The following is a 26,728-nucleotide window of genomic DNA, read 5'->3' on the forward strand; positions in this document are numbered from 1 at the left end:
AAAAAAGAAAAGAATATATACATATATATTCTCTTATAGTTCTGGAGGTCAGACGTCTGAAACAGGTCTCACTGAGGTATATTAAGGTGTCAGCAGGCTTTGTTCCTTTGGCAGGCTCTCAGGGAGAATATTTCCTTGCTTTTCCCAGCTTCTAGAGGCTGCTCACATTCCTTGGTGCATGGCCCCTTTCTGTCTTCAAAGTCAGCAACATCACAACACTCCCACCTCTTCATTCATCACATCTCTCACTCTCCTACCTCCCTGCCCTTTCCTTTGTAAGGACTCAGGTGATTACACTGGACCCACCCAGATAATCTAGAATAATCTCTTTATCTAAAGGTCCTTAATTGAATAACATTCTGCAAAGACCTTTTTGCCATAGTAAGGTGACCTATTCACAGGTCTCAGGAACTTGGATGTGGACATCTTTAGAGGCCACTATTCTGCCTACTAGAGTTTGCATCTAGACTCTACCACTAACTAATTGTGTGACCTTGGACAAATTATTTTGCCTCTTGCACCAGTTTTCCCATCTTTAAAATGGTAATAATAATGGTACCTATTTCACTGGATTGTCAGGAGGATTGAATGAGTTAATATTTGCCAAATGCTTATAATAGTGTCTGACACACAAAAAATGCTATGGAAGTATCTACTAGCTAAAATATATTAACTAAATAAAAATATTAAAATACAAACTCTTTGAGCAAGCCTATATTTATAAATCTATTTCATAGAAACAAAAGCATCCGTGATTAGGCTATATAACTTGGATGTTACTAAATTGTTGTCCATATTGGCACCAAAAGAAAAAATAGGAAAGGAAAAGGAAAGAAAGAAAATGCACAAACAGGAAATTACCTGAATGCCGGCAAAACGAGAATGATTGAATCAGTTGTGGCCCATCTGGGATATACCAGAGCTGTTAAAGAGAATACATCCGATCTGTGCCTATGGACCTAGAGGAATGCTCTGAGTGACAGTTTGGTGAGAGGAGGAAGTTACAAAGTATATGACTTGATTTCCTTCCTTCCCTCCCTCCCTTCCTTCCTTCAGAGGAAGTTACAAAGTATATGACTTGATTTCCTTCCTTCCCTCCCTCCCTTCCTTCCTTCAGAGGAAGTTACAAAGTATATGACTTGATTTCCTTCCTTCCCTCCCTCCCTTCCTTCCTTCTTTTGAACAAACATCAGTCCCCAGAATTGTTGTAGATATCTGGGTTCATCATTTAACATGTTCTGTTTTTCTTCTGGGAAATGTAGAGAACAATAATTTACACCCAAGGGGCTCTTGCAGCGGTTAAGTGGGCTGCCTGCCTGACATGCGTCAAGTCTGTGCCATCCTGCAGGCAGCAGCCCAGCCTGGCATTGACGTAAGGTGGTTTCAATGGAGAGAGGTGTGGAAGGGTGCACCCCACGATGCTCACCTGGCACCTCCTTGGTGGGGAAGGGAAATTCAGAAGTGGTGGACAGAGACTATTTTCTTTTCATATATCTTTGTATTGTTTTCCAGATTTTGAAATTGTTACTGTAGTAATTTTCTTTTTTTTTTTTTTTTGAGATGGAGTCTCGCTTTGTCCCCAGGCTGAAGTTCAGTGGCCTGATCTCAGCTCACTGCAACCTCCACCTCTCCCAATTCTCCTGCCTAAACCCCCCGCCCCCCAGTAGCTGGGACTCCAGGCACGCTCTACCACACCCGGCTAATTTTTTGTATTTTTTTTTTTTTTTTTTTTTTTAGTAGAGACAGAGTTTCACCATGTTAGCCAGGATTCTTGGCGATCTCCTGACCTCGCGTTCCACCCCGCTTGGCTTCCAAAGTGCTGGGATTACAGGCGTGAGCCACCATGCCCGGCCTACTGCAGTTATTTTTTATACTCATGTGTTACTGGTAGTTTGGAAACTATCATCATAACCACAAACACCGAACTGGGAAAAGCAGGAACCTAGAAACATCCCATGATTCAAAGTCTGGTAATTTTGCAAGAGGAGTTTAATAACGAACGTTTTAAGAGGAAAAAGTCAGGAGAGCCCTAAACTAGGCCGACCTTGTGTGTCCACAGCATCTACTGCCGAGGCTGTTCCAAGCCGCTGTGCTGCTCGTGCGCGCTCCTTGACAGCGGCCACAGCGAGCTAAAGTGCGACATCAGCGCGGAGATACAGCAGCGACAGGAAGAGCTGGACGCCATGACGCAGGCGCTGCAGGAGCAGAACGGCGCCTTCGGCGCGGTGCACGCGCAGATGCACGCGGCCGTCGGCCAGCTGGGTCGCGCGCGCGCAGACACCGAGGAGCTGATCCGCGCGCGCGTTCGCCAGGTGGTAGCTCACGTGCAAGCGCAGGAGAGCGAGCTGCTGCAGGCGGTGGAGGCGCGGTACCAGCGCGACTACGAGGAGATGGCCAGCCGGCTGGGCCGCCTGGACGCTGTGCTGCAGCGCATCCGCACGGGCAGCGCGCTTGTGCAGAGGATGAAGTGCTACGCCTCGGACCAGGAGGTGCTGGACATGCACGGTTTCCTGCGCCAGGCGCTCTGCCGTCTGCGCCAGGAGGAGCCCCAGAGCCTTCAAGCCGCCGTGCGCACCGATGGCTTCGACGAGTTCAAGGTGCGCCTGCAGGACCTCATCTCTTGCATCACCCAGGGGACAGGTAAGCAAGCGAGCCACCTTCCTGGGTGGCCTGTGTCTCGATGCTGCACGCTGGGGAAGGCGAGTCAGAAGAGATCAACTCCATTTAACAGAAATGGAAACTGGGTTTTTATTCAGTCTTTGGGGTTCTTAGGTTCCAGGGTACAGGATAGGGGGAGATGAGACTTTGAAAAGGGCTGCAGCCACCCAGAGGGGACATGTTTTACTAATTTACGAGGCTTTATGGATTGACCAAGCGATGACTCATGGGGAACATGTGAAAGTTGAAACTGCAAAGCTAAGAATCAGACCTAGTATCATTTTTGGCGCCAGAGGGACCAACCACTTCAGGAGGTTCTCTTAAGCCTCTTGTCTTGAAACAGAAAAGTCAGTTGGGACCTGGGGTTAGGGCAGAAGTGGGCTAAGAAAACCTCCTGGGGATGGTTGGGTGCCTACCCAAAACCATACAGTTGCTCAGTGGAGGTTATCCCTTGTCTGCAGGGTGACCTGCTGTCTGCCAACCTTTGTATACCCTGCCTAGTGTTGGGCACTTGAGAGGTAGGGAGATACAGACCATTTCCTGATATCAAGGAGCCAGAGCCACATCACAGAGCTGGAGAATGAGACAGTGCTCAGCTCTGCAATCCAAATCCGGAAATTGTAGCGGCTCGGTATTAGCTGGAGCAGGGGGGCTTTCAAAATAAGGGGTGGTGGGAGTACACAAAAGGGTCTCCGGGACTCTTTGACTAAATCTCTAAGCTGGAACGTGAGTTCTGAGCAGCTGGTATAGGATGTACTTATTGGGAAAGGGGAGGGAGGCTACAGAATCTGAAGGCACCTAAGCAGCTGCCAGTGACAGAGAGCTTACTTACTTCTCCTGGAGCTGGACGTGGGTCATGAAGGATACTCCTAGAGGGCCTAGACCTGTGCCTTCTCCACCTAGGCAGTGAGTGTTACCCATATCAAGGAAATGACCCCACAGAGTTTACACAGCTTGCCTTGGGTATTATAACTGGGCAATGGCAGAAAGAAGGGTTATTTTATTCCGAAGCAGAAGAGATTCAGATTAACAAAAACCAGCCTGCAGATAAGGAAGATCATGGAGGTCTCACGGTATGCAGAGAGTTGGTGGGTAACACTGGCTTTGTGATTGCACACACTTAGCCTTGCTAAGTGTGGCCCAGAGATGGAGAGGGGTGTACTTGGGGTTTGGAGCCAAAAGCAAGCACTCTGATGCCACCTATCTTTCCCTTCTGGCTGGGTTCCTGCCCACTGCAGTTGAGAGCTCTCCCTCCAGCTGTACCACCAGGCGGTTGTCCAGTGCTGTGGGATGCCCTGGAATATAGGTATCCAGGAAAAGCAACAGGGACCTCCTCTCTATCACTGTCCCAGGTCAGGATGTTCTTGACCTGCCTGTGACCTTCTCTGTGTTCTACAGATGCAGCTGTATCCAAGAAAGCCAGGCCAGAGGCTGCCAGCACTCCCAGGGACCCTATTGATGTTGACCTGGTGAGATGGGTTTGAGGTCTGAAGGGGAGGTGGTGGGGCCCAGCAGGTCAGGCAGGTTGTGAGTCCTCCTGTCCCTGTGTCTGCAGGGAGAGTGTATGAGTGAGGGACAGCAAGTGGCTGGACTGGACAGTTCAGTTGGAGGGAGTAAAGGAAGACGTTAAGGAAGGGTTGGCTGACTGGCTCTAGGCTCCTAAATGCCATAGGTGCTCTTGATGGGCCATGAGCCAGGTTCAATGGGGGTTAGATGCGGGGTAGACAGATGGCCACAGGTCAGGGCTGCTGCAGAGGGAATTCCAGCATTAGATGGCATATGGGTACCTTCCAGCCATGAGAAACTATGGTTGTTAGATGTATGGTTAGATAAAGGGTCAGCAGCCCTGAGGGATGGTACAGATATCCTCTCCCCTCCTGCGCCCCCCGCCACAATGTGTGAGCCTTCTCCTGGGGTCAATGTAGGTGGGCCTTCCCCCGCTCTTCCCCTACACGTGGTTCTTGGAAAGGAATGGGGAATGGTGCCAGGAGTCAGATCTCAATCCCAGTTGCCTGGGTTCTGCTAGTGTGATTCCAGAACCACCATACATGTAACAGCAGAGTGTCTCAGGGTTGGAAGGTACCCATGACCCATCTAATGCTGGCATTCCCTCTGCAGCACTTCTGACCTGTGGCTGTCCAGCTTTCATGCACCCATCTCCAGGGACAGGAAGCTTGCTCATTCTAGAGACAGCTGCTCCCAACTCTGGACTGCTCTGACTTAGAAAGTGCTTCTCTGGGTGGAAATGCAGTGGTGTCCCTTTGACTTGCCCCCTTTGGCACTCACAAGTATGGCTCCTCCCCACCAGAATAAGCATCCTCGGTTCCTTCCTGGACCTGGCATCTGGTCTCTTCCCCAGCCTGGTCACTCAGGTTCAAGTGTGCCTGGCCTATCAAGGATCTGGCCCAGAACTGGCCAGTCCTTCATGGACTGCAGGTCTTCTGGTGGGGGATAGGGGCCTAGCTTTTGCCATGGCATGACCCACAGGAGAGAGAGAGAGTGGTGTAGGTTGAGGTAATCAAGAGGCTTCCTGAAAGGGACAGGACTTAGAGTCTGAGAGTTTTAGAGCTAGGCAAGAGCATGGAGTTTAACCCCTTTTTTTTTTTTACAGAGGATGAAGCTAAGTCCCAGAAAGGGGATGTTACTTACCCAAGACTACACGCAGCAAGTTAGGGGCAGGACTAAAAGCTGACTCTTAACTGCCTTGGGTACTGCACTCCTATACACACAAGTTCAAAAGTAAAAAGAGGACTTTTTAAAAATACATATATAGGTAATACATTCACATAGTCAGAAATAAAAACATAGAAAGTGATCAGTAGTGTCTTACTCCCACTCTAGCCCCCAGTTCACATACCTAAATACCTAGATTTAAAAAATTTCTTTTGAGACAGACTCTCACTCTGTTGCCCAGGCTGGAGTGCAGTGATACAAGCTTGGCTCACTTCAACCTCTGCCTGCTGGGTTCAAGCGATTCTCATGCCTTAGCCTCCTGAGTAGCTGGGATTAGAGGTGTGCACCACCACGCCCAGCTAATTTTTTGCATTTTTAGTAGAGATGGGGTTTTGCTATGTTGGCCAGGCTAGTCTCCAATACCTGGTCTCAAGTGATCTACCCACCTCAGCCTCCCAAAAGTGCTGGGATTGCAGGCATGAGCCACCACGTCCCGCCTCTTTTTTTATTTCTTATATATCCTTCTGGAATTTATGTATGTAGTTACAAGCAAATATTATTATAGAGATTTGCCTTTTGCATTGTATGTTTTGCAAAGTTCACGTAATACTATATACGCATGGTATTGTACCAGAATTCTTATCCTAAGGTAGGGAGCTTCCTGATACCTTTTTGCAGTGGCATAATGGACTGTTGAATGGATATGGCAGGTTTTATTTAGCCAGTTCCCTGTTGCTGCATATTTAGGTTGTGTTGCAATTACAAACAATGCTACAATGATTAATGTTCACAAATAAATAATACGAAGTAATAAGGCTGAGTGCAGTGGCTCACACCTGTAAACCCAGGACCTTGGGACACTGAGGCGAGCAGATTGCTTGAGCCCAGGAATTTGAGACCAGCCTGGGCAACATGATAAGACCCCGTTTCTACAAAATATATAAAAATCAGCTAGGTGTGGTGGCATGTGCCTATAATCCCAGGTACTCAGGAGGCTGAGGTGGGAGGATCACCTGAGCCCAGGGAGTTGGAGGTTGCAGTGAGCCGTGATCACACCACTACACTGCAGCCTGGGCGACTGAGTGAGACCCTGTCTAAAAACCAAACAAACAAATAAAATCGAAATAATAATAGGGAAGTGCCCTTGGTCTACAGACGCAGCTGTCTTCCAGGTGCTAGTCATTGGTGAATGAATAGCAAGAGAACCTGTACTGTCTTGTGTGAAGGTCAAGGTATTTTGGGTCTTTGTCTTGATAAAACCAGAATAGACGTGGCCTCTGACCATCAGCTATGAAGCAGTTTGAACTTGGACTACCAGAGGGTTGCTCTCTTTGCAAAGTCTCTGGCTTCAGTCCTTGCCTGGGGGTGGTGGTGGAGCTGAGGGAAGGAAGTAGGGGACACAGTGTGAGTGCAAGGACAGGTGAGGCAGGCACAGATGGCTGTCCCAAGGGAAAGTGGCTCCTTCAGCCATGCCAGGACAGAAGCAGCAGCTCTTGGGTCCGTGTTTCTGCCTTAGAAGGCGGGAGTTGGGTATCTAGCTCCAGTGCTCATCCCTCTCGAAACTGCTGGTTTGTTTCATTGCAACTATGTGCCTGGAAGAGATGAAGAGAAAGCTCAGCAGGCTTCACTAGGATTGTTTGAGCGGGGTGGCTGCAGCTCGGGTGCTCTCCCTCCTCTGTTTCTCATAGGCCTTTTGTAATCATGTTATAATACTTTAATGGAAAAAATAAATTTATTATTTTAAAGCTATAAAAATTATAAATCAGTCCTTACGATTTTTTTTTTCTCTACTGAGCCCTCTGGTGTGTTCCCTGTTTTATTAACGTGGATGGAGGGGGTGTCAGGGAGGTTGGGACAGAGGCAGAGAGGAGGCCAGCCTGGCTTTCGGGGAGTTTGTGGCCTGTCTGGAAGAGGGTCTTTTATATACCAGCAGTTTGCACAGCCAGATCCCAGAAGGATAGAGAAGGAACTTTTAAACTCCTTTTTAAAAAAAGTTTAATTGTGGTAAAAATACATATAACATAAAATACATCATCTTGACCCTTTCAAAATGTTCAGTTGAGTGTACACTGAGTGTACAGTTCTGTAGCACTGAGTACATTCACACTGCCGGGCAGCCCTCACCACCACCTGTTCCGGAACGATTTTCATCCTCCCAAGCTGAAACTCTGTCCCCATAAAAAAGTCACTCCCCAGGCTGCCTCCCCTCAGCCCTGGTGACTCCTGTCTACTTTCTGACTCAGTGATTTTCTCTGACTCTGTGATGTACTCTAGGTACCCCCCAGAAGTGGGATCACTCAGTATCTGCCCTTTCCTGACTGGCTAATTTTACTTAACACAATGTTCTCAAGGTACATCCATGTAGTGTGTGTCAGAATTTCCTTTTTTTTTTTTTTTTTTTGAGATGGAATCTTGCTCTGATGTCCAGGCTGGAGTGCAGTGGCATGATCTCAGCTCACTGCAGCCTCTGCCTTCTAGGTTCAAGCGATTCTCCTGCCTCAGCCACTTGAGTAGCTGAGATTGCAGGTGCATGCCACCATGCCTGGCTAATTGTTTTGTGTTTTTAGCAGAGACGAGATTTCACCATGTTGGTCAGGCTGGTCTCAAACTCCTGACCTCGTGATCCGCCCACCTCAGCTTCCCACAGTGCTGGGATTGCAGGGGTGAGCCACTGTGCCCGGCCAGTTTCCTTTCTTTTTAAAGCTGAATGATAATATTCCGTTATGTGTATATTCCACATTCTGTTGATCCATTCATCTATTGATGGACATTTGGGTGGTTTCCATTCATCAGCTATTGTGAATATTATGCTATGAACACGAGTGTACAAATATCTCGAGACCTTGCTTTCTATTATTTTATATGTTTACTCAGAAGTGGAATTGATGGAGCATATAGTAATTCTATTTTTAATTTTCTTGGGGGCAATCACCATGCTGGTTTCCATTTTTTTATTGCATCATTCGACATTTCTACCAGCACTGTGTAAAGGTTTTGACTTCTCTACCGCCTGGCCAACATTTGTTATATTGTCTCTTTTTTTTTTTTTTCTTAAATAAGTCATTCTAATGTGTGTGAGGTGGGTTAAACTCTTTTTTGACCACTATCCTCTATTAAAATTATATATATATCTATATTTTACATCTTAACTTACAGTGTGTACATATGCGCACACATACCTGTAGCTGAAGCAGAAGTTTTATGAAATAGGCCGGGCGCAGTGGCTCACACCTGTAATCCCAGCACTTTGGGAGGCTGAGAAGCTGATCACCTGAGGTCAGGAGTTCGAGACCAGCCCGGCCAACATGATGAAACCCTGTCTCTACTAAAAATACAAAAATTAGCTAGGCACAGTGGCGTGCACCTGTAATCTCAGCTACTCAGAAGGCTGAGGCAGGAGAATTGCTTGAATCCAGGAGGTGGTGGTTGCAGTGAGCCGAGATTGCACGGCTGCACTCCAGCCTGGGCAACAAGAGCAAGACTCTGCCTTAAAAAAAAAAGAGAGAAATTTTACAAAATAAATTATGGTTGTTACATGGGATGTACGCTAATAATTTCTATTCTATACTATTAATTTTGATAGAAAAATGTTGGTCACGACCCACTAAATTGCTTTCATGGTTGGATCCACTAATGGGTCAGAAGCTGCAGTTTGAAAAGCACTGGCATTAAGAGTGACTATAGACTTTCCTAGAGGCCTGGCGGAGACAGATCCTGGGAGATCATCTGTCCTCTCTGCTTCCCCAGACTCAGGCTCACACTCTCTAATCCAGAGATCATTCTCCTTCTTTTTAAAGATGTTGAGAAAAAGAAAGGAAGGAAGGGAGAAGGGAAGGAAGTCAATCCATCATGGCCAATGGTGTGGGAGCCCACGAGAAGGACCTACCATGGGGTTCTGGTACCTGGCACACCCCCGAGCCAGCACTGTGCTGGAGCCACCCCTGCCTTCACTCCCACACCCTGCAGCCTCTGTGGTGAGCCTCCTCACCCAGCCTCAGCTTCCCTGGGCGGTTCTCAGAAGGCCCACACAGGAGAGACAGAGCTTGTCCCCATGAGGAAGGCATACCTCTGCCACTTAACTCATTTTCAACAATCAGTCCAATGAATGCTTCATTTTCACATAAGACAGAAAGATGGTGGGGAGGGACGTAAAAGACTCAGGGAGTAAAGAAAATGAAGAGCATGTGGGGGCAGGAAGAGGCCTCCATTTCAAGACACTGGATTTGGCTGGGCGCAGTGGCTCACGACAATCCCAACACTTTGGGAGGCTGAGGCAGATGGATTACCTGACGTCAGGAGTTCGAGACCAGCTTGGCCAACATGGTGAAACCCCATCTCTACTAAAAATACAAAAATTATTGGGCACGGAGGTATGGACCTTTAATCCCAACTACTTGGGAGGCTGAGGCAGGAGAATGGCTTGAACCCAGAAAGCAGAGGTTACAGTGAGCCGAGATCATGCCACTGCACTGCAGCCTGGGAAACAGAGTGAGACTCTGTCTCAAAAAAGAAAAAAACAAAGAAACCAACAAAACCAAACCACTGGATTCAAGCCAGGCCAGGGTTCCCGAGGTGTATAACCTTAGGAAAGCACTTCACCTCTCTCTGACTCCATTGCCTTCTCTGAAGATTGGCAATAATCATAGTATGGTACCCACTTTTTTTTAATTCTAATTTTTATGGCAATAAAATTCACCATTTTAACTCTCTTGAAGTATGCGGTTTAGTGGTATTACATTCATAATCTTTTTAAAAATTTTTATTTTTTTTCTTTGCAGCTCCAGCTCAAATGATTAAGTTTTTTTCTTTTTGATTTTCAGAGATGAGGTCTTGCTATGCTGCCCAGGTGGGAGGTTCAGGTGATTCCCCCACTCAGCCTCCTGTACTTTCATAATCTTCACAGGCCTTGCCACCTATCTGGCCCCAGAATATTTTTATCACCCCAAAAGCGAACCCCTCACCCATGAAGCAGTCAGTCCCATTTCTCCCTCCCCCATCTCCTGGTAGCCATCAGTCTGCTTTCTGTGTCTATGGATTTAGCAACTCTGGACATTGCATGTAAATGGATTATTCAATGTATATTTTGTGTCTGGCTTCTTTTTTTAAAAAAAAAAATTAGTTTATTATTATTATTTTATTATTGTTTGAGACAGAGTCTCACTCTGTCCCCCAGGTTGGAGTGCAGTAGCACAATCTCAGCTCACTGGAATGTCCACCTCCTGGGCTCAGCAATTCTCATGCCTCAGCCTCCCAGCTAGCTGGGACTACAGGTGTGTGCCACCATGCCCAGCTGATTTTTGTATTTTTAGTGGAGATGGGGTTTCGCCATGTTGGCCAGGCTGGTCTGGAACTCCTGGCCTCAAATGATCCACCACCTCGGCCTCCCAAAGTGCTGAGATTACTACAGGCATGAGCCACCATCCCCAGCTGGCTTCTTTCACTTAACATAATATGTTCAAGGCTCATCCATGTTGCATATGTCAGTACGCCATTCCTTTTTATGGCTGGATAATGTTCCATCACGTGGCTATACCACATTTTGTTTATTCACTCATCAGTTGATGGATATTTAGTTTGTTTTACCTTTTGGCTATTGCGAATAGTGCTGCTCTGAACATTCACGTGCTTTTATTTAAACGTCTGTTCTCCCTTTTGGGTGCATACCTGGGGTAGAATTGCTGGGTCATATGATAATTCTACATTTAATTTTTTAAGGAACTGCCTCTATTTCACTTGCAGTTAGGTACATGAAGCACTCAGCACGTGCCTGGCATTATCAATTTAACATTATCAATGGCATTTTCTAAGTGCCAGGTATTTCATATTTTACTTGTATTAACACATTTCATCCACATTACCATATGAGATAGATGTTATTATTCCCATTTTACAGAGCGGGACAGAGGCCCAAAGAGTTGTAAGCAATTCATCCAACTTGTGTAGTAGCTGACTCAGGTGGAGTTAAGACTGAGAGGCAGAGGTGAGGTCTGAGGGAGGCCAGTTTCAGCTCAATGGGAGGATTTTCTCACTGTTATAGGAACTGCTTTTGCCAGTAGTGAGGTGTGTCCCTGGAGGTGTATGTATAAGCTGGGCTAGTTATTGAGCATGTCCTGAGTTGGGCAGTGTGATTCCTGGGGTACCTTCAAGCCCTGTTACAACGCTCAAGAACCAAAGCAGTCCCTGGGCACCAGTAACTCAGAGTTGGAAGGGGGTGATGCCAGGTGTGGTGGCTCATGCCTGTAATCCCAGCACTTTGGGAGGCCGAGACCAGAGAATTGCTCAAGCCCAGGAGTTCAAGACCAGCCTGGGCAACATAGTGAGACCCTGTCTCTACCTTTTTTTTTTTTTTCTTTAAAGAAGGAGGTGATGTGATAGAGAGTTTGGAGGACTTCTTGTCCCCAGTGAGCTCGGAGCTTTGAGTCAGGGAGCCTGAACCTGTGAGTGGGTGAGCCCCAGGGATTAGGCCAACCACAGGTCTGGGGTACCTGGCTGTGGGGCTGCTGCCTAGTCATTTCTGACCCAGTTTTCCCAACTTTGCAGCCCGAGGAGGCAGAGAGAGTGAAGGCCCAGGCCCAGGCGCTGGGGCTGGCTGAAACCCAACCTGTGGCTGTGGTACAGTCAGTCCCCGGGGCACACCCTGTGCCAGTGTACGCCTTCTCCATCAAAGGCCCTTCCTACAGAGAGGTAAGGTTCTCCCCAGCCCCGACCTCCCCTCCTGAAGGCCCGGATTCCACCAGGAAAGTGAGGTGGTGCCAGTGGGGGAATCCAGGCCTTCATCAGGTCAGCTGTTCGTGGGGAAGTGTTCACTCAGCGCCTTCTCTGTGCTGTCCACTGTTCTTGGCTGTCTGGTCAGGGAGCTCCCGGTAAGCATGGGCCACTCCCAGCACAGCAGGGGTGCTGAGACACTCAGGGCTGTCAGAGGCCAGCAGAGACTGGTAGATAGCAGATGGTGCCAGCTTGGGAAGGCTTCCTGTCTGAAGAGAGACATGATCTGCATAGCTGAGAGCAGAGGAGAGGGGACAGCAGGAGCAAAAGGGTGGCCACAAGCCCCTGGCACCTAGGGCAGGCTGTGCCCACTCACCCCTGGAGGCACCTGACCTGGCTTTGTGACTCCCTCTGTGCAGGAGGTCTCCATTACAACCACAGGCCAGAAGAGGAAGAGCATTCAGACCCAGTGCCCCAGGAAGGTCATCAAGATGGAGTCTGAGGAGGGGAAGGAGGCGAGGTTGGCTCGGAGCTCCCCCGAGCAGCCCAGGCCTAGCACCTCCAAGGCAGTCTCGCCACCCCACCTGGATGGTCTGCCCAGCACCGGGAGCCCCGACATAGGAAGTGAGGTCGTCCTGCCCAACAGCAACCATGTGGCCAGTGGCACCGGGGAGGCAGGTAGGGAGGTGGGTAGGGCAGTGGCCTGTGTGCTGCCTGCCAGGGTCTGGGTAGGGCCCCTCTTCTGTATTTTGGCTCCATCCAGAAAGCCCAAAGCCAACAGGAGTCCCTTATTCCCACTGAGTAAGGCAGGGAAAGTTCACAGTGTGTGTGGGGGTGAGGGTGGATACAGGTTACCATGTGCTTTGCCATGATTAAGGTGTGGGGAGCCTGTCAGGCTAAAATGCACAGTTCTGTGAGTCCTTTCCCCAAAACACTAATCTTACAGTGCCCACACCACACCTCTGCACAGGGCAGGTCTCCAGAAGAAATGTTTGCTGGCAGATGCCTCGCACACTCCCAGAGGGCTTGGGCACACCATCACAGGAAACTGGACTCCCCGTGACCTTAACTGTGCCCTCCCAGTCCATACCCATCATTTCCCCAGGTGTTTCTGCAAAGGCCACCTACCGAGTATGTCATTTGTCTGAGTTATTCTCTGTGGACACTGCCAGGCAGGGAGTCAGCTGGACAGAAGTTGAGGTCAACCCAGAGAAATCTGGAACAAGAGTTCTTTCTGGATCTCTTCACCCAGACTACAGCTTTGTTCTTCATTCTAGGTCCCAGACTCATCTCTAGCTCTGATCACACACTGAGCATTGACCGATATTCCTTACCCACCGATGCTATTGGTAATCAATGGGTTTTGACTAACTAAATGAGGCATCTTTTAACTCTAGACATCCCAGCTGATGGAGCTGAGAATTGGGCCAAACCGCTGTGCTTCTTTAGGATTGCAGAAGGTTCCAGACCAGGTGGTGGTTGTCAGGCCTCCTGTGCCAGGAGCAAATTCTGATTGCTGGGCAAATAACTTAATTGAATATTCATAGATAAGGCACAGCAAGAAATGATGGAAACCCATTTGTGAATTACATCCAAATGCAAAGCAGATTCACACTGGCACACGCAGTGGGTATTCCCGTCCCCCTTCAGGGCATCCATTGCCCTCAGCACACTGGCCTGCAAGGATTCCCACAGGTGCACACCCACACCCCTCCCAGCGCGCGTCCTAGGCAGTAATGTGGCTCCCCAAATGCAAAGCAGATTCACACTGGCACACACAGTGGGTATTCCCGTCCCCCTGCAGGGCATCGGCATCCATTGCCCTCAGTACACTGGTCTGCAAGGATTCCTACAGGTGCACACCCACACCCCTCCCAGCGTGTGTCCTAGGCAGTGAGTAATGCGGCTCCCCTTCCCCGTTTCAGAGGAGCGAATTGTGGTGATCAGCAGCTCGGAAGACTCAGATGCCGAAAACTCGGTGAGTGGCCCAGAAGTTCAGCCCAGGACTCCTGCCTACCCCCATTTCAGGTCCCAAGGGGCACAGCCACAGCAGGTGACTCTCAGATCTGCCTACACCTGGGCAATTTTCCAGTGTGGCAGTGAGTCCCAAGCTGTGCTGAGGATAGTCTCCAAATGCCAGCTGCATGCTTGGACCACCCCAGCCCTCCCACCACACCGGGGCAGGGGCCTTCAGTAGCCATATGTACTCCTCTGAAATGCTGATAGTGTGCATCCAGAACCCTGTCTCTTTTCTGGAATGTCCAGGGCCTTTTTCTGGAGCTCCCTTATGCATTTTCTGTCCTCTGAGTCCTCAGTGAGGAGGGCTGGACAAGAATCCATTTCCTAGTTAATTGCAGCCAGTGGGGGCCAGTGAAGGGGTGTGAGGCCACAGGGGAGCTGTACAGAGGCCAAACAAGCGAGGTTTGACTCTACCCATGTAAGAAAGAGCTGTAAATCCATTCCACACTGAAACAAGTGGCCTCATGGGTAGTGACCCTTCTGTCCCTGGAGGTTTATTACTACAGGCTGGGCTATCACCGGTCCAGGGGAAAAGGGGATCTGAATAGAGTGAAAGGATGGACTGGGTGGCCCCTGAGGTCTCTTCCAGCCCTCAGTCTGAGGTTCTGTATTGGAAAGTGCATGGAGCCCACGGAGACCACCAAGCCACAGACCTCACCAGCCCAGTCCCTGCTGAGAGCACAAGAAGCCTCCATCCTGCCGCGTGATATGTGCCGTCCCCCAGCTTCGCCTCCCCACCAGCCCACTGAGCAGGCCGTGGTTCCCGACGCTGAGCCTCAGAGCCAGCCTGCCGATCACCAGGAGCGCCCTGCCGTCCACCGTGGGATCCGCCACCTGTTGTGCAGAGCACAGAGAGCCATCCGCCTTCGCCATGCCCTCCACTTGCACCCTCGATTGCATCGGGCCCCACTTCGGACTTGGTCTCACCATGTGGTCCAGGCCAACACTCCTGCCACCACAGGGCCCCTCAACCATCCTGCCAATGCCCAGGAACATCCTGCCCAGCTGCAAAGGGCCATCAGCCCACCCCGCCGGATTCGAGGGGCCGTGAGATCCCGCAGCCGCTTCCTCCGGGGCTCCTCTCATTTATCCCAGTGGCTCAACCACTTCTTTGCCCTCCGCCTCTCCATGGCTCCCCAGCTTGACACTTCTTCTATGGTGGGGGCAGGGGGAGGCAGAGCCCAGACTCTTGGAACAGGTGTTCCCCCTGGGGATTCTGACAGAGGCCCCATGGAAGCCCCTCAAGTCCAAGTTCCTCGGGAAGCCTCTCCAATTACAATCCCACCACCCTGTTCCCCAGAAAGGCCTCCCATCAGCCCAGTCCCAGGGCCCCGTCAAGCAGGCCTCTGAGCATGCCAGCCCTCTCTTGTAACCTTGCAGCCAACACCCCTGCCCAGCCCCTGAGCTGCCTCCTCCAGCCCATGCTCTTACAGGCCCTGGAGAGTAGGCATTCATTAATTGTTGGTTAAAGAACGAATGAATGAATGAATGGCTACGCATGGACCTCTGGGTAGGGAGACTTGGGTCTTCTCTGGCTGAGAGGGGAAGGCTAAGGCATGGCTGAGATTCAGGTCACCATCCCAGGCCTCTTTGCCCAAGAAGGAAGCTTATCTCACCCCTACACCCTCCTGTGTTCTGAGTCCCTGGCCAATAGCACAGCCCTCCCTGCCCCATCCCCCACCCCAAGGCTTTCCACAGGGCCTTTGCCAGGATCTAAGCCCATGAGCACAGGGACTGGCTATCCCAAGACCTGGCAGACATGGCTGCTCAATAAACACTTGTTGAACCATCACCCTTGCGAACCCTTATTCCACGACCATCACGTTCTCTGATGGGTCCAGCTCCTCTCTGCAGGCTGCTCTGGTCTCTTCCCTACACTGGAACTTGGTTCTCCTCTGGGGATACCATGTCCCCTTTCCTCCCACACTCATGGGTAACAGAGGTGGGAGGTGGGGTGAAGGCCCTGTGCTTTCTGGACTGTTCCAGCCCCCTTCTGGCTTCCTGGTAAGATCCTCTGTGCCTCTGAGGATCCTCTGTCCCTCTCGGGAGGTGGGGGGTACCCATGCTCCCTAAGCTCATCTCTGACACCCACCTGCTCCCCCTCACTGAGGGCAGACTTGAGCATCCGCCTCCCAGATTTCTTCACCTTGCTCAGGTCCTGCCTTCCTGCTGGGTAACTTCTGCGTCCACCACCCTGCCTGCCATTCCTTGATCTCTCAGGGGCCATCACCCCATTCCCCCATCAGCCACCTGCCCCGTGGGTGTGCCCTGCACCTCGCCATCACCGAGCACTGTCGGTCCCCCAGCTGGCCCCCTCGGACTCTGACAGCAGCCTCCTGTTCCTTGAGCTCTCGGTCCTGCCTTCGCCTCCCTCCAGCCCCGCGCACTCCCCATTTCATCCCATCTTTCATCAGGATCGCACCTCCCTGCCCAGCAGAAAATCCTGTAAGGACTCAGGCGCTTGGTGCCTCTGTGCTGCCACCTGGAGGCCGAGATATGTGGGAAAGAAGCCACACATCTGGGAAAACTAGGAGTGTTGCCTGTAACTGCTAAGGGCTCCTCGGCGCTCTGTCCAGCATATCCTTCCGCTCTGCATGGCAGCCCCCGCCTGCCTTTCCTCACTCTGGGCCCTTGTCTCAGCTCACCCTCAGCTGGTGGCAGTACCTTCTGCTCCAGGGAGAAGACAGAAGCTCTCCGATGGCATAGGGACAGTTGACATCTTGCTCTGTATGTACAGATTTATCTGTCCCCATCACGTCTCTTCCCTGCCCTTCCCGTTAGTGTAGAAGGGACGTCCACCTGCCTCCAGGACTCACCCTGTGTCCTGGCCCCAACCCCTGACCCCCTGGGAGCCTCACTCCTCCTCCTCATCTGTCTTGCATCTTCTAATGCATCCACTGCCTTCTGAACTAAACACCCTGAATGAGGTCTTTCTCATCTCAGAAAATGCCACCCACTTCCCTCCTGAGTTGTTGGCTCCCCTTCCTCTGCTCTCCTCGTTCACATTTCAGCCCCCTCCTTGCTCCTTCTTCACCCCACCTCCTGCGCTTCCCCGCCAGCACCAGGGTGGCCTCCACCGCTCTAGTCACAGTGTCTCCTATAGTCCTTATTATTCTTGACCAGCACCGGGCACCCCCCTGGAAAGATTGCCTGTTCGGGTGCAGGTTTTGCTCCTGCAGCTCTGGGCACCCCTCCCTCTCCTCTGCAGGCTCTGTTTTGTCTTGGGCATGGGGCTCCTCCAGCTGTGCTGCTGGCCCTCTCCTCTTTTCAGGCTGTGTATTCCTCCAGGTGCTCTCAGCCACACCCCTGACTTCAGTTTCTGCCCAGGGGTAGCTGATACCCAGTGCTCGCTCCTGCCTGCCAGACCAGCGTGGCCAGTGACCTTCCACGGCTCCGCATGGACGCCCCATAGGTACCTCAAACTCAGCACCTCCTCCTCCCCCTCAGTGCTTCGCCCCACTCTCTGCCCCATGGCACAAGCTGAAACCCCAGAGCCACCCAGGGCACTCCCATTTTGATTATTCCTCACATCCAATCAGTTACTGAGTCTTGTCTTACTAGGGTCTAAATTCCTCTGAAGTCTGGGCACTTCTTTCCATCCCATAATCTTGGTAAAATTAAAGCTACCACTGGCCCTGGGTAGAAGCAGAAGCCTAGGAAGGAAAGGTGGAGAACAGGATTGGAATGCCAACAGTCCCCCGGACGGCATGGAGAGTCAAGTGGAGGGACGGGGAGTATCTAATGCTCAGCTGGCAGCGAGGAGTCATTAAGGGCTGTCCAGTGAATTAAGGAAGGGGATAATATCATATTTCAGGTGATGATGAATTAAACACCTCGGAGCTCATATTAGAGAGCAGGCCTGGAGGTGTGGGGAGAGAGCCAGAGGTCCGCTGCTTTCCCATATGTAGCTTTCAGAAACATGTTTTAAACATTGTTACAGGAGTCCCAAACTTCAGAAAATACATATTTTAAAACCCCAACAACTTAGGTCCCCCTATGCATTTCTCACCCAACTTCTGGGTCCTTTCCAGACCTCTGGTACCCCTAGAGTACCCGCAGCAGCCCACTGCAAATTCCTCCTCCTCAGCATGTGGGGAGGTGATATTTCCAAGGTGACCCCGGCTCCCACCTAACCCGTCCTCCCCAGCTCTGCAGCTTTTATCCAGCCTTACAGTGAGGAAAGTTGCAGAATACTGGCCTGCTACAATATTACACTTTCCAGGTGTATCAGGGCGTGTAGGGGCCCCTCCCTTGAGCTTCAGCTGTGGCCTTGGGATTCAGCGAGACACTGCTTGTGCAAGGAGCGAGAGGCAGCAGGGCATAGTCATGGGGTGGAGCACTGAGTCTCCCAGGCCTGGTTGTGGAGTACCTAGGGTGAGGACTTGGCTTAAAAACTGCCAGAGTGGGTCAGCAACGTGCCTGTCCTGGGGCCACTGCTTTAGCATAGGTGTTCTCAACCAGTCTTGTGACAGATGACTGGCTCCGGTGCCTCGGTGACAGCAGCAACAGGAGGGGGTCACGGCGAGGGGGCAGCCTGTGGCAGAAGTGGAAGTGGTGACTGCAGAGGAAGGGAGGAATGTGGGGAATGGCTGATCCACGGGAGGGGCCGTGGCACTGGTGAGTGTGCATCTGAGAAAATGAAATGGACGTGCTGGCCTAGAGGCGGGAGCTAGGCAGAAGGGCAGCAGAGGCCACAGGCTGGCCAAGTTGATGGTCCAGTTCACTGATAGATGTGCAGTATTCCTGGGGCCTTGGAGGCTTTGCAAGAGCTGGGGTCTTGTGTCTGCAAAAAGACAGCAAAGAGTGTGTCTTGCCAAACTGATCCCAGCTGTAGCTGATGCTTAAGTGCTCAGCAAGTTCTTCAGGAGCTTGAGGGTTCTTGAGAAGCATGAATGTCAGATGCTCTGTGTCTTCCAGAAGCTGGATGCTGACTATCAGAGAGTTTGGCTTGTGGTTGTTTGGCTCATGAGCAAACCTGGAATGAATCCGTGATAAGGACAATTGTTCTCAAGCTGGCTATTCACTGGAGAGCTTTCCCAACTACAGATTCCTAGGTCTCACACCCCGAGATGCTAATTGAGTCAGTCTTGGGTGCAGCCTGGGCTTCAAGAGTGTTTTTTTTTTTAAAGCTATGAATGCCTAGCCAAAGTCAAGAACCACTGAATCGGGGGTGTCCACTGCATGTCTGCAGTAGAGGACGCTGCTCATTTGTCTGTAGATGTAGCGGTCTTGAACGCAGGTGACATTTTCATACTGGGGTGTGATACAGCAGTGGAGAGGAGAGGCTGGATCTTCCCTGATGCACCTCCTAGACTTTTGGAAGGTGATGACAATGCCAATCCAGCCACTACCTCCGAGCACCCTTGGGACGACTGTTAGAGCTGCTGTGTTGAGTTGGAATGCAGTTGACCTGCTCAGGCCGTGAGATCTATGAGGAAGGGGAGCGAGATGGATGTTGCTCATGAACCAGATTGCGTGTGTATCCAAGTTGCATGTATATCCTGAAAAAATCCTAGCTCTCACGGGGCTCAGCCTGAATGCAGTTTTGCATTCAAAGAAACAATGTCCATTAACCAAGTATGATAAGGAAATAAATCCCAGTATTTACAGGCATCTTTTGAAAGAACATTAAAGGGAATCCAGCTCATAACCCCAGCAGCGCTTCTTCAGTCCCTCTTCCCTTTTTCTTTGTCGCCTGGCATCTCCCACTCCATAGCAAAGCTTTCCCCCTTCCTTCCCGGTCCTCGCATGCAGGCTCAAGGCTGTTTCCCGTCCACTTTCTTCCGTCCCCCTTCCTTTTCTCTTCCAAGCAAATCTAAGCCTTTTCCAGTGACTGTCCCTCTCTGTGCTCCCCTGACACCCAATTATCCTTATTTGTGGAATAAGGCCAAGGTGTGGGGTCTAGGGGCAGAAAGGGAGAGTCTCCCCTAGTGAGCAGGGAAGGGACAATGTCCCGCACTGGCCACTACGTCTGATGGCTCTGCTGGCAAACGTGAGTCTTGTTTAGATGCACCTGTACTTCCCAGACGTGATGCTGGCGTTTAAGGCGGGGCAGGGGAGGACTGCGAGTTTACAGCTGGCTGGAGTTCCAGTGACACCAGCTCCATGGGTGGCCATACTTTATGGAAATCTCCAAGGCAAGAGGAATTTTGGAGGAAGCGAGCCAGGGCTGAAAGATCCAGCCTCTCCTCCATTAACAAGCTCGGAGGAAAGTGGGTGTCCTTTTATGAAGGGAGCCAGGAGAGGTTTTTTAGAGAAGGCAGCTCCAGTAAGTTTAGGACAAAGGATATTTCCCTGGCCCCAGGACAATGGAAGGCTCTAAAAATGAGGTGCCAGTGGCTGCCATAAACAACTCTGCTGTAAAGATGGGAGAGGCGGCCTGCAGAGACAGCGCTGTGGCTCTCAGGGAGCACTGCTCTTGGAAGGGCAGATCTGAAGGCAAGGAAACCAGTTCTAAGGCCGAGGATATTGCCTAGAGCTTTGTGAAGGCACTCGGGAACACAAAGGGGCATTTGCCTTTACGTTTGGAGCAGGAAGAAGAACGAAAAAGAGGAAGTCCTGTGTGCCGTGTCAGTGGATGGCGGCACGGACTCAGCCTCAGCTACGGGCACCAGGGATCTGAACCAGGGAGGACTCCGAAGGGGAGCCCAGCCCTTCCGTCAGCTCATGGGAGAGCACTGCTGCCCGGCAAAGGCTGGAGAAGAAACTGGATTCTCCCAAAGCGGGAGAAGGTGGAGTCTCCAGTCCCCGGGCTACAGGCTAGGAAGACGCCTTGTAGAAGGCTCCTTACAGGGAGAAGACCGAGTCGCGAAGGTTGAGACAGCAGTGTGTGCTTACCCAGAGCAAGACATGTGAAATCAGCTTTGACAGCGTGGCCAAATCAGGATCTGGAGATGCAAGGCACTGGGCAGACTCTCTAGATCCCTGGATCTGAAGAGGCAAAGCCAGCTCTGGATGGATTCATAGTGTCTGCTTCTGAGAATGACTGGCAGAAAGCTGGCAAGCCTGGAGCAGGGCTATGAAATGCAAATCAAGTGAAACCCAGCCACTCCTAGGAAAACCCACCACGTCTTAGCTTACTTGTGGGCAGTAATGCTGTTTCTCTCGGTTGAAGCTTGGTTGAAAACAGATGTTTCTCGTGGGCATTGGAAGGGTCTGGAGAAATGTGCTGTCTCCCGGGCCAGGGACATTAGCCAGAGGCCAGAATTAACTGAGGCTTCAGCACCAGGTGGCACCATTTCGTTGAGAAGCCAGAGGCAGTTCATAAAGAGGAAAAACACAAGGCCTGCCCTGGACTTTGTCCCAGCCCTGTGATGCTGGCCATGTCCCTTCCTTGCTGGTCTCCGAGTAACGTCCACAGTTGGCATTTCACGGGAGGTTCCAAGTTGGTCTCCAAAGACTAAATATCTGGGCTTGGCAACTGAACAGATGATAAGCAATTAACTGTATTACCATCACAGAGGCTCCACCTCCCTCTGTAGTCCCAGCCCCTTGGGAAAATCTCAGAGCTGGAGCCCTTCCCCCATCCTCTGGCTCTCCCACACCAGGGATTCTCGAACAGTGTGCCCACCAGACCTTGGGGCGGGAGAGAACCCCTCGCCTGAAGGACTCCCAAAACTCAGGTTTCTCTAAGCCACTGGGTCAGATGCCAAGGACCTCCACTGCCCTCTCACTGCCACGGAACTGGGTGTCCATCTAGATGTGGCTTCAGGAGGCCAAGCAGTCCTTCCCTGCACCTTTGTACAGGACACTGGCACCTCGTCTGACTTTAGGGACAAGAAAAGCCAGGCTCCTGACCCCTTCCAAAGTATCATCTGGGATTCAAGATGAGGCTTTTTTCTCCCGTCCTAAGTTTTTAATGTTTCTTTTAGGTCTGTTCAAACAGATAGAATTAGGAGCAGACATCTCAGGTCCTGCCTGCCACAGCAGTTGGCTCCTTCCCTGAGCACACACAGCACCATGCACTTACCCACACACTCACTGGCACTTCCTCTCACACTTCCATATGCTGTGTCAACGCAGGTTCACAGCTCATACTTAACTGTGTGTGCACACACAGACTTAGCCTTGGATTCGCTCCCATGCGTGCATGTTCACATACACTCATGCTCACCTGTGTGTGTCACCCTCTCTCCCCTGCTCATGAAGGTGTGTGCCCTGGCTCACACATGTAACCCTCACATGTGACACACCCAGTTCACACCCATTCATGCACACATACCTTCTCTTGTGCACACACGTCCCCTTCCCCAGGTACACCCTCCCTCCCCTGCTCATGAAGGTGTGTGCCCTGGCTCACACATGTAACCCTCACATGTGACACACCCAGTTCACACCCATTCATGCACACATACCTTCTCTTGTGCACACACGTCCCCTTCCCCAGGTACACCCTCCCTCCCCTGCTCATGAAGGTGTGTGCCCTGGCTCACACACGTAACCCTCACATGTGACACACCCAGTTCACACCCATTCATGCACACATACCTTCTCTTGTGCACACACGTCCCCTCCCTCGTGTGCATGCAGATGCCCCCAGCTATACGAGTTTGCTCGTGTTCTGCACGTGTACTTCCCTTGGCCCTCTGAACCCCTGACGCTTGGTTTTTCTGTGTTGCAGTCCTCCCGAGAGCTCGATGACAGCAGCAGCGAGTCCAGTGACCTCCAGCTGGAGGGCCCCAGCAGCCTCAGGGTCCTGGACGAGAGCCTCGCCGACCCCCGAGCAGAAGACAGACCTTTGGTTTTCTTTGACCTCAAGCTTGACAATGAAAGTGGGTTCTCCTGGGGCTACCCCCACCCCTTTCTAACTTAGTCTCTGGGTCCACAAAAGAAGTGCAGGCAGAGCCATCTGCCAGGCCCGGAAGAGCTCTGAGCTCTGGCCAACAGCTGCAGCCAGGGTGGGCAGAGCACTCCAGCTCATCACTTGGGCTCCCGGGGTGGCATTTGCTGGCTTGAATAAAGATGTCTGCGTTAGCCAGTGCCTGAGTATGCGAGGGAGGCGGTGCCTCCACGAGTGCACCTCTGATCAGTTCTCTTAGACAGAGAGCCTGGGAGACGCACTCCTAGACAGAAAGACAATGCGTGAGCCCAGTCATTGCCGTGAGCCCAGTCATCCAAGTGAGGCCTCTGGCTGTGCTGCACGTTTCTGAATACAGGGCCTATCCCACAGGTGGCTGCACAGGGCTGCCCACAGATCCAAGGTCACAGAGGGATCAGACCCCTCATCCTGGAAGCCCCTCGACTTCCTCCAATGCTTGCCCTGACTCTGCAATGCCCCTCCTTGAGCCCGAGCCACAGGTCCTACCTACCCTGTGGCATGGACTCAACATGGAGGCTAGCCCAACCAGATAGAAACAGCAGGCGTCTTCACAGTACAGGAAAGTCACCTGCAGACCTCAGTGGGAGGCTCTGGGCCTTGCTCTGAGTGGAGTAAGCCAAGCAGGCCTGCTGTCTATGGCCCAGGGCTCTGATCGGGCTGGGGTCCTTGAGGGGACTGGAGGAAGGAGCATGGGATGGAGAACTAAGGTCAAACAGCCTGGGATCTTGAGTGTAGGTGGTTGAGGCTGATAGAAGATGGAGGGACCTGGATCCATAGGGTTTGGCCAACTCTGGGGCCGGTAGTGGAGGAGGGGAGAGCTGGATCCCCAGCCGGTGAACAAAGGGTTTGGAGGGCAGCCCAGCCTCCCCTTCTGACCCCTCTCCCATCAGAACCAGGGACAGAGCTGCATTTGGGGGCTGATGTGTGCCTCCTGCTAGCCAGCCCCAAAATGAAGTCTCTAGATGGTGGGTCAGCAGCCCTAGAGGACCCCCTGCTCCCACCCCAGAGCTCTCTGTGGGCCCCTGGGTCCTCACCCTGCCCTTCTCTTCTGCCCAGCCCAGAAGATTAGCCAGCTGGCGGCAGTGAACCGGGAAAGCAAGTTCCGTGTGCTCATCCAGCCTGCAGCCTTCTTCAGCATCTACTCCAAGGCCGTGTCCCTGGAGGTGGGGCTGCAGCACTTCCTCAGCTTCCTGAGCTCCATGCGTCGCCCCATCTTGGCCTGCTTCAAGCTGTGGGGGCCTGGCCTCCCGAACTTCTTCCGGGCCCTGGAGGACATTAACAGGCTGTGGGAATTCCAGGAGGCCATCTCAGGCTTCCTGGCTGCCCTGCCCCTCATCCGGGAGCGCGTTCCCGGGGCCAGCAGCTTCAAACTCAAGAACCTGGCCAAGACCTACCTGGCGAGAAACATGAGCGAGCGTAGCGCCATGGCCGCCGTGCTGGCCATGCGTGACCTGTGCCGCCTCCTTGAGGTCTCCCCGGGCCCCCAGCTGGCCCAGCACGTCTACCCCTTCAGTAGCCTGCAGTGCTTTGCCTCCCTGCAGCCCCTGGTGCAGGCGTCAGTGCTGTCCCGGGCCGAGGCCCGCCTCCTGGCCCTCCACAGCGTGAGCTTCGTGGAGCTGCTGAGCGCACACCGCCGTGACCGGCAGGGCGGCCTGAAGAAGTACATTCACTACCTAAGCCTGCAGACCACCACGTTGCCCCCCACCCAGCCTGCTCTCAACCTGCAGGCTCTGGCCACCTACTTTGAAGGCCTATTGGAGGGTCCGGCGCTGGCAGGGGCAGAAGGCGTCTCCACCCCTCTTGCTGGCCATGGCTTGGCAGAGAGGGCCTCCCAGCAGAGCTGAGAGGAGGGGGTGACCAGCTCAGGCTCTCTGATGGGCAGAGAGGGATGGGGTCCCTGAGCCAGGCCCCACCCATCGCAGCATTCGCAGGTCCTGGTACCCAGCCCTCAGTTGTCATTTGGTTCAGAATCAGTTCCCTTTCTCTGGGACCAAATTTCCCTTCTCTAGATATCCTACAGAGAAGGTTCCAAAGCTGAGTACCCACCGCCCCAGGCGTTCAGCAGGCGCCCAATTCCTCCTTCCAGGAGCTAGAACCAGGGAGGTCCTGAGTGAGGGAGGCATGACCTCTGAGCTCTCTAAGTGGCCCTGGTCTTGCCTCAGCCATCCCACCTGCCACTACCTTGGGTGTCCTTACAGCTCTGCCCTGACCCCAGCCCCTGCGCCAGCGGACCTGCTGACAGCTCCCACAGAGAGCAGTCTGAGGTGATGCTGGCCGCACTCCCACTCAAAGTGCCTTCCAAACCAAACTGCCCCTCACGGGGTTAGGTTCCCCCAGCCTCCGCCTGCCCAGCGGCCAACTCTGTTCCCTTCCCCTTTCCTCCCAGAGGGGCCTCATCAGCAAAGACAGAAGCTGATGTTCCATGCATGTCCCTGGTTCCAAAGCCTGACCTTCCAAAGTTTGCTTCCTTCCTCCTGGGCACACAGACACCTCTGCTTGGCCACCAGACCCCTCACAGCATGGCCCTTGGCTCTTCCTGCCCTGCCCTCACCCTTAGACCTCCCAAGGAGTGTCCAACTCTACCCAATGTGTAGTCCAGGGCATTGGCCTCCCCTGGGAGCTTCTTAGAAATGCAGACCCGTGGGCTCCACCACAGGCCTCTGGAATCAGAATCTTCAGGGTGGGTCCCAGCAGTCTCTCTTTTAACGGGTTCTCCAGGTGATGCTGGTGCATACTCAAGTTTGAGAACCGCTGCTCTCATAGACGGCTCCTCCAATGGGAAGCAGTGTGAAACAGCAGAGAAAGTCCCATCCCTGTCTCTGACTGTGCAGTGAGTGTGGCCTAGGAAAAGGCCCCTTCCTAAGCTCTAGTGTCCCCACCTGTAAAATGGGCTGATTGGCCTCCATTGTCTCAGAGCTGCCATCTGACTGTGCCATCCTGCATTTTTAGGAATGGAAAGCAGGCCTCTGAGGCGATGGGCAGGAAGCTTTCTCATTCTTGAATTCTAGCTCCCATTCCAAGCCATTAGTTCCCAAACTTGCAGTCACACCAGAGGTCAACAGCAGAACACAGGCAGGTCAGGGTTGTCCTCTCTGATTGGCAGAACAGTGGACCCTTCCTCCTCCTCCCTCCCTCCCATCCCTCCTCCTTGGCTCCCTGCTCCTGGGATGCTTCCCAGACAGCCCAGGCCTCTAGCCTCCATGGCTGATAACCTCAGCTTTCACATCAGTGAGATCTGCTTGTCCATACTGCAGCCCCGTCCCATGGGGGCCCTGAAGACCCACTGAGGAATTCTGTAGGGTCTTGTTCCCATGACGGAGTGCTGGCTCTAACAGTGAACGTTGATGCATTTAAAATAAGATTCTGATGCCAGACTGTTAAAGCAGGCTCTGGCTCCGAAGCACCTATGGCAACAGATTGATGTAGATTGAAGGAGGAAGGGAGACTGGGCCCACTGACTTCCAGCCTCGCCATGTGTTGCTGTCTTCAGATGTAGTTGAGGGGTGCTCTGCCCTGCTTCCACTGTCACAGCCTTTAATAAAGATGTGAATCTTGAAAGTCTGATGCTCCGATCACAGACTCTGCTCAGCACCCCCAGAGGAACCACTGAGAAGCCTTTTGCCTGGATAGGAGGGGGCTCTCCCAGGCATAGGCTTGTGGCCACTTGCCTAGCACAATCGTGTTTTGTGGGGTGTCTTTCAGGACTTAGCAGAGCCGAGAGCCCTTTCTTACTCAGTGCTGCGGGCATTAAGCATGTGAATCCCGCCATGACAAGTGGGGAAGGCCAAGACCCAGGGTAGCCTTGCCTTGGGATCATCTCCAAAGGGAGTACCATGTGGCAGGAAAGAAGCATCA

At 52.1% G+C, this 26,728-nt stretch overlaps 1 protein-coding gene across 9 annotated transcripts in view; it reads left to right on the plus strand.

The window, feature by feature from the left end:
* PML (PML nuclear body scaffold) overlaps window positions 1-26,434 on the plus strand; it is a 53,089-nt gene extending 26,655 nt beyond the window's left edge. The window contains exons 3-9 of one of the 9 annotated variants that reach the window (XM_012475892.2): window positions 2,060-2,640; window positions 4,057-4,127; window positions 11,872-12,015; window positions 12,456-12,714; window positions 13,962-14,014; window positions 22,676-22,826; window positions 23,930-26,434. In XM_012475892.2, the coding sequence (XP_012331315.2) occupies window positions 2,060-2,640; window positions 4,057-4,127; window positions 11,872-12,015; window positions 12,456-12,714; window positions 13,962-14,014; window positions 22,676-22,826; window positions 23,930-24,717 (2,047 nt within the window). In that variant the 3' untranslated portion in view covers window positions 24,718-26,434. Of the gene's footprint in view, window positions 1-2,059; window positions 2,641-4,056; window positions 4,128-4,776; window positions 7,689-11,871; window positions 12,016-12,455; window positions 12,723-13,961; window positions 14,015-14,644; window positions 15,848-22,675; window positions 22,827-23,929 lie in introns of those variants that run through there. The other 8 variants (XM_012475894.2, XM_012475897.3, XM_012475893.3 and 5 more) reach the window with 8 other exon arrangements.
* Window positions 26,435-26,728: the final 294 nt, after the last annotated feature.

Source organism: Aotus nancymaae, unplaced genomic scaffold (assembly GCF_030222135.1).
Source record: "Aotus nancymaae isolate 86718 unplaced genomic scaffold, 86718_ANA_hifiasm-v0.15.2.pri h1tg000003l, whole genome shotgun sequence".
NCBI lineage: Eukaryota > Metazoa > Chordata > Mammalia > Primates > Aotidae > Aotus > Aotus nancymaae.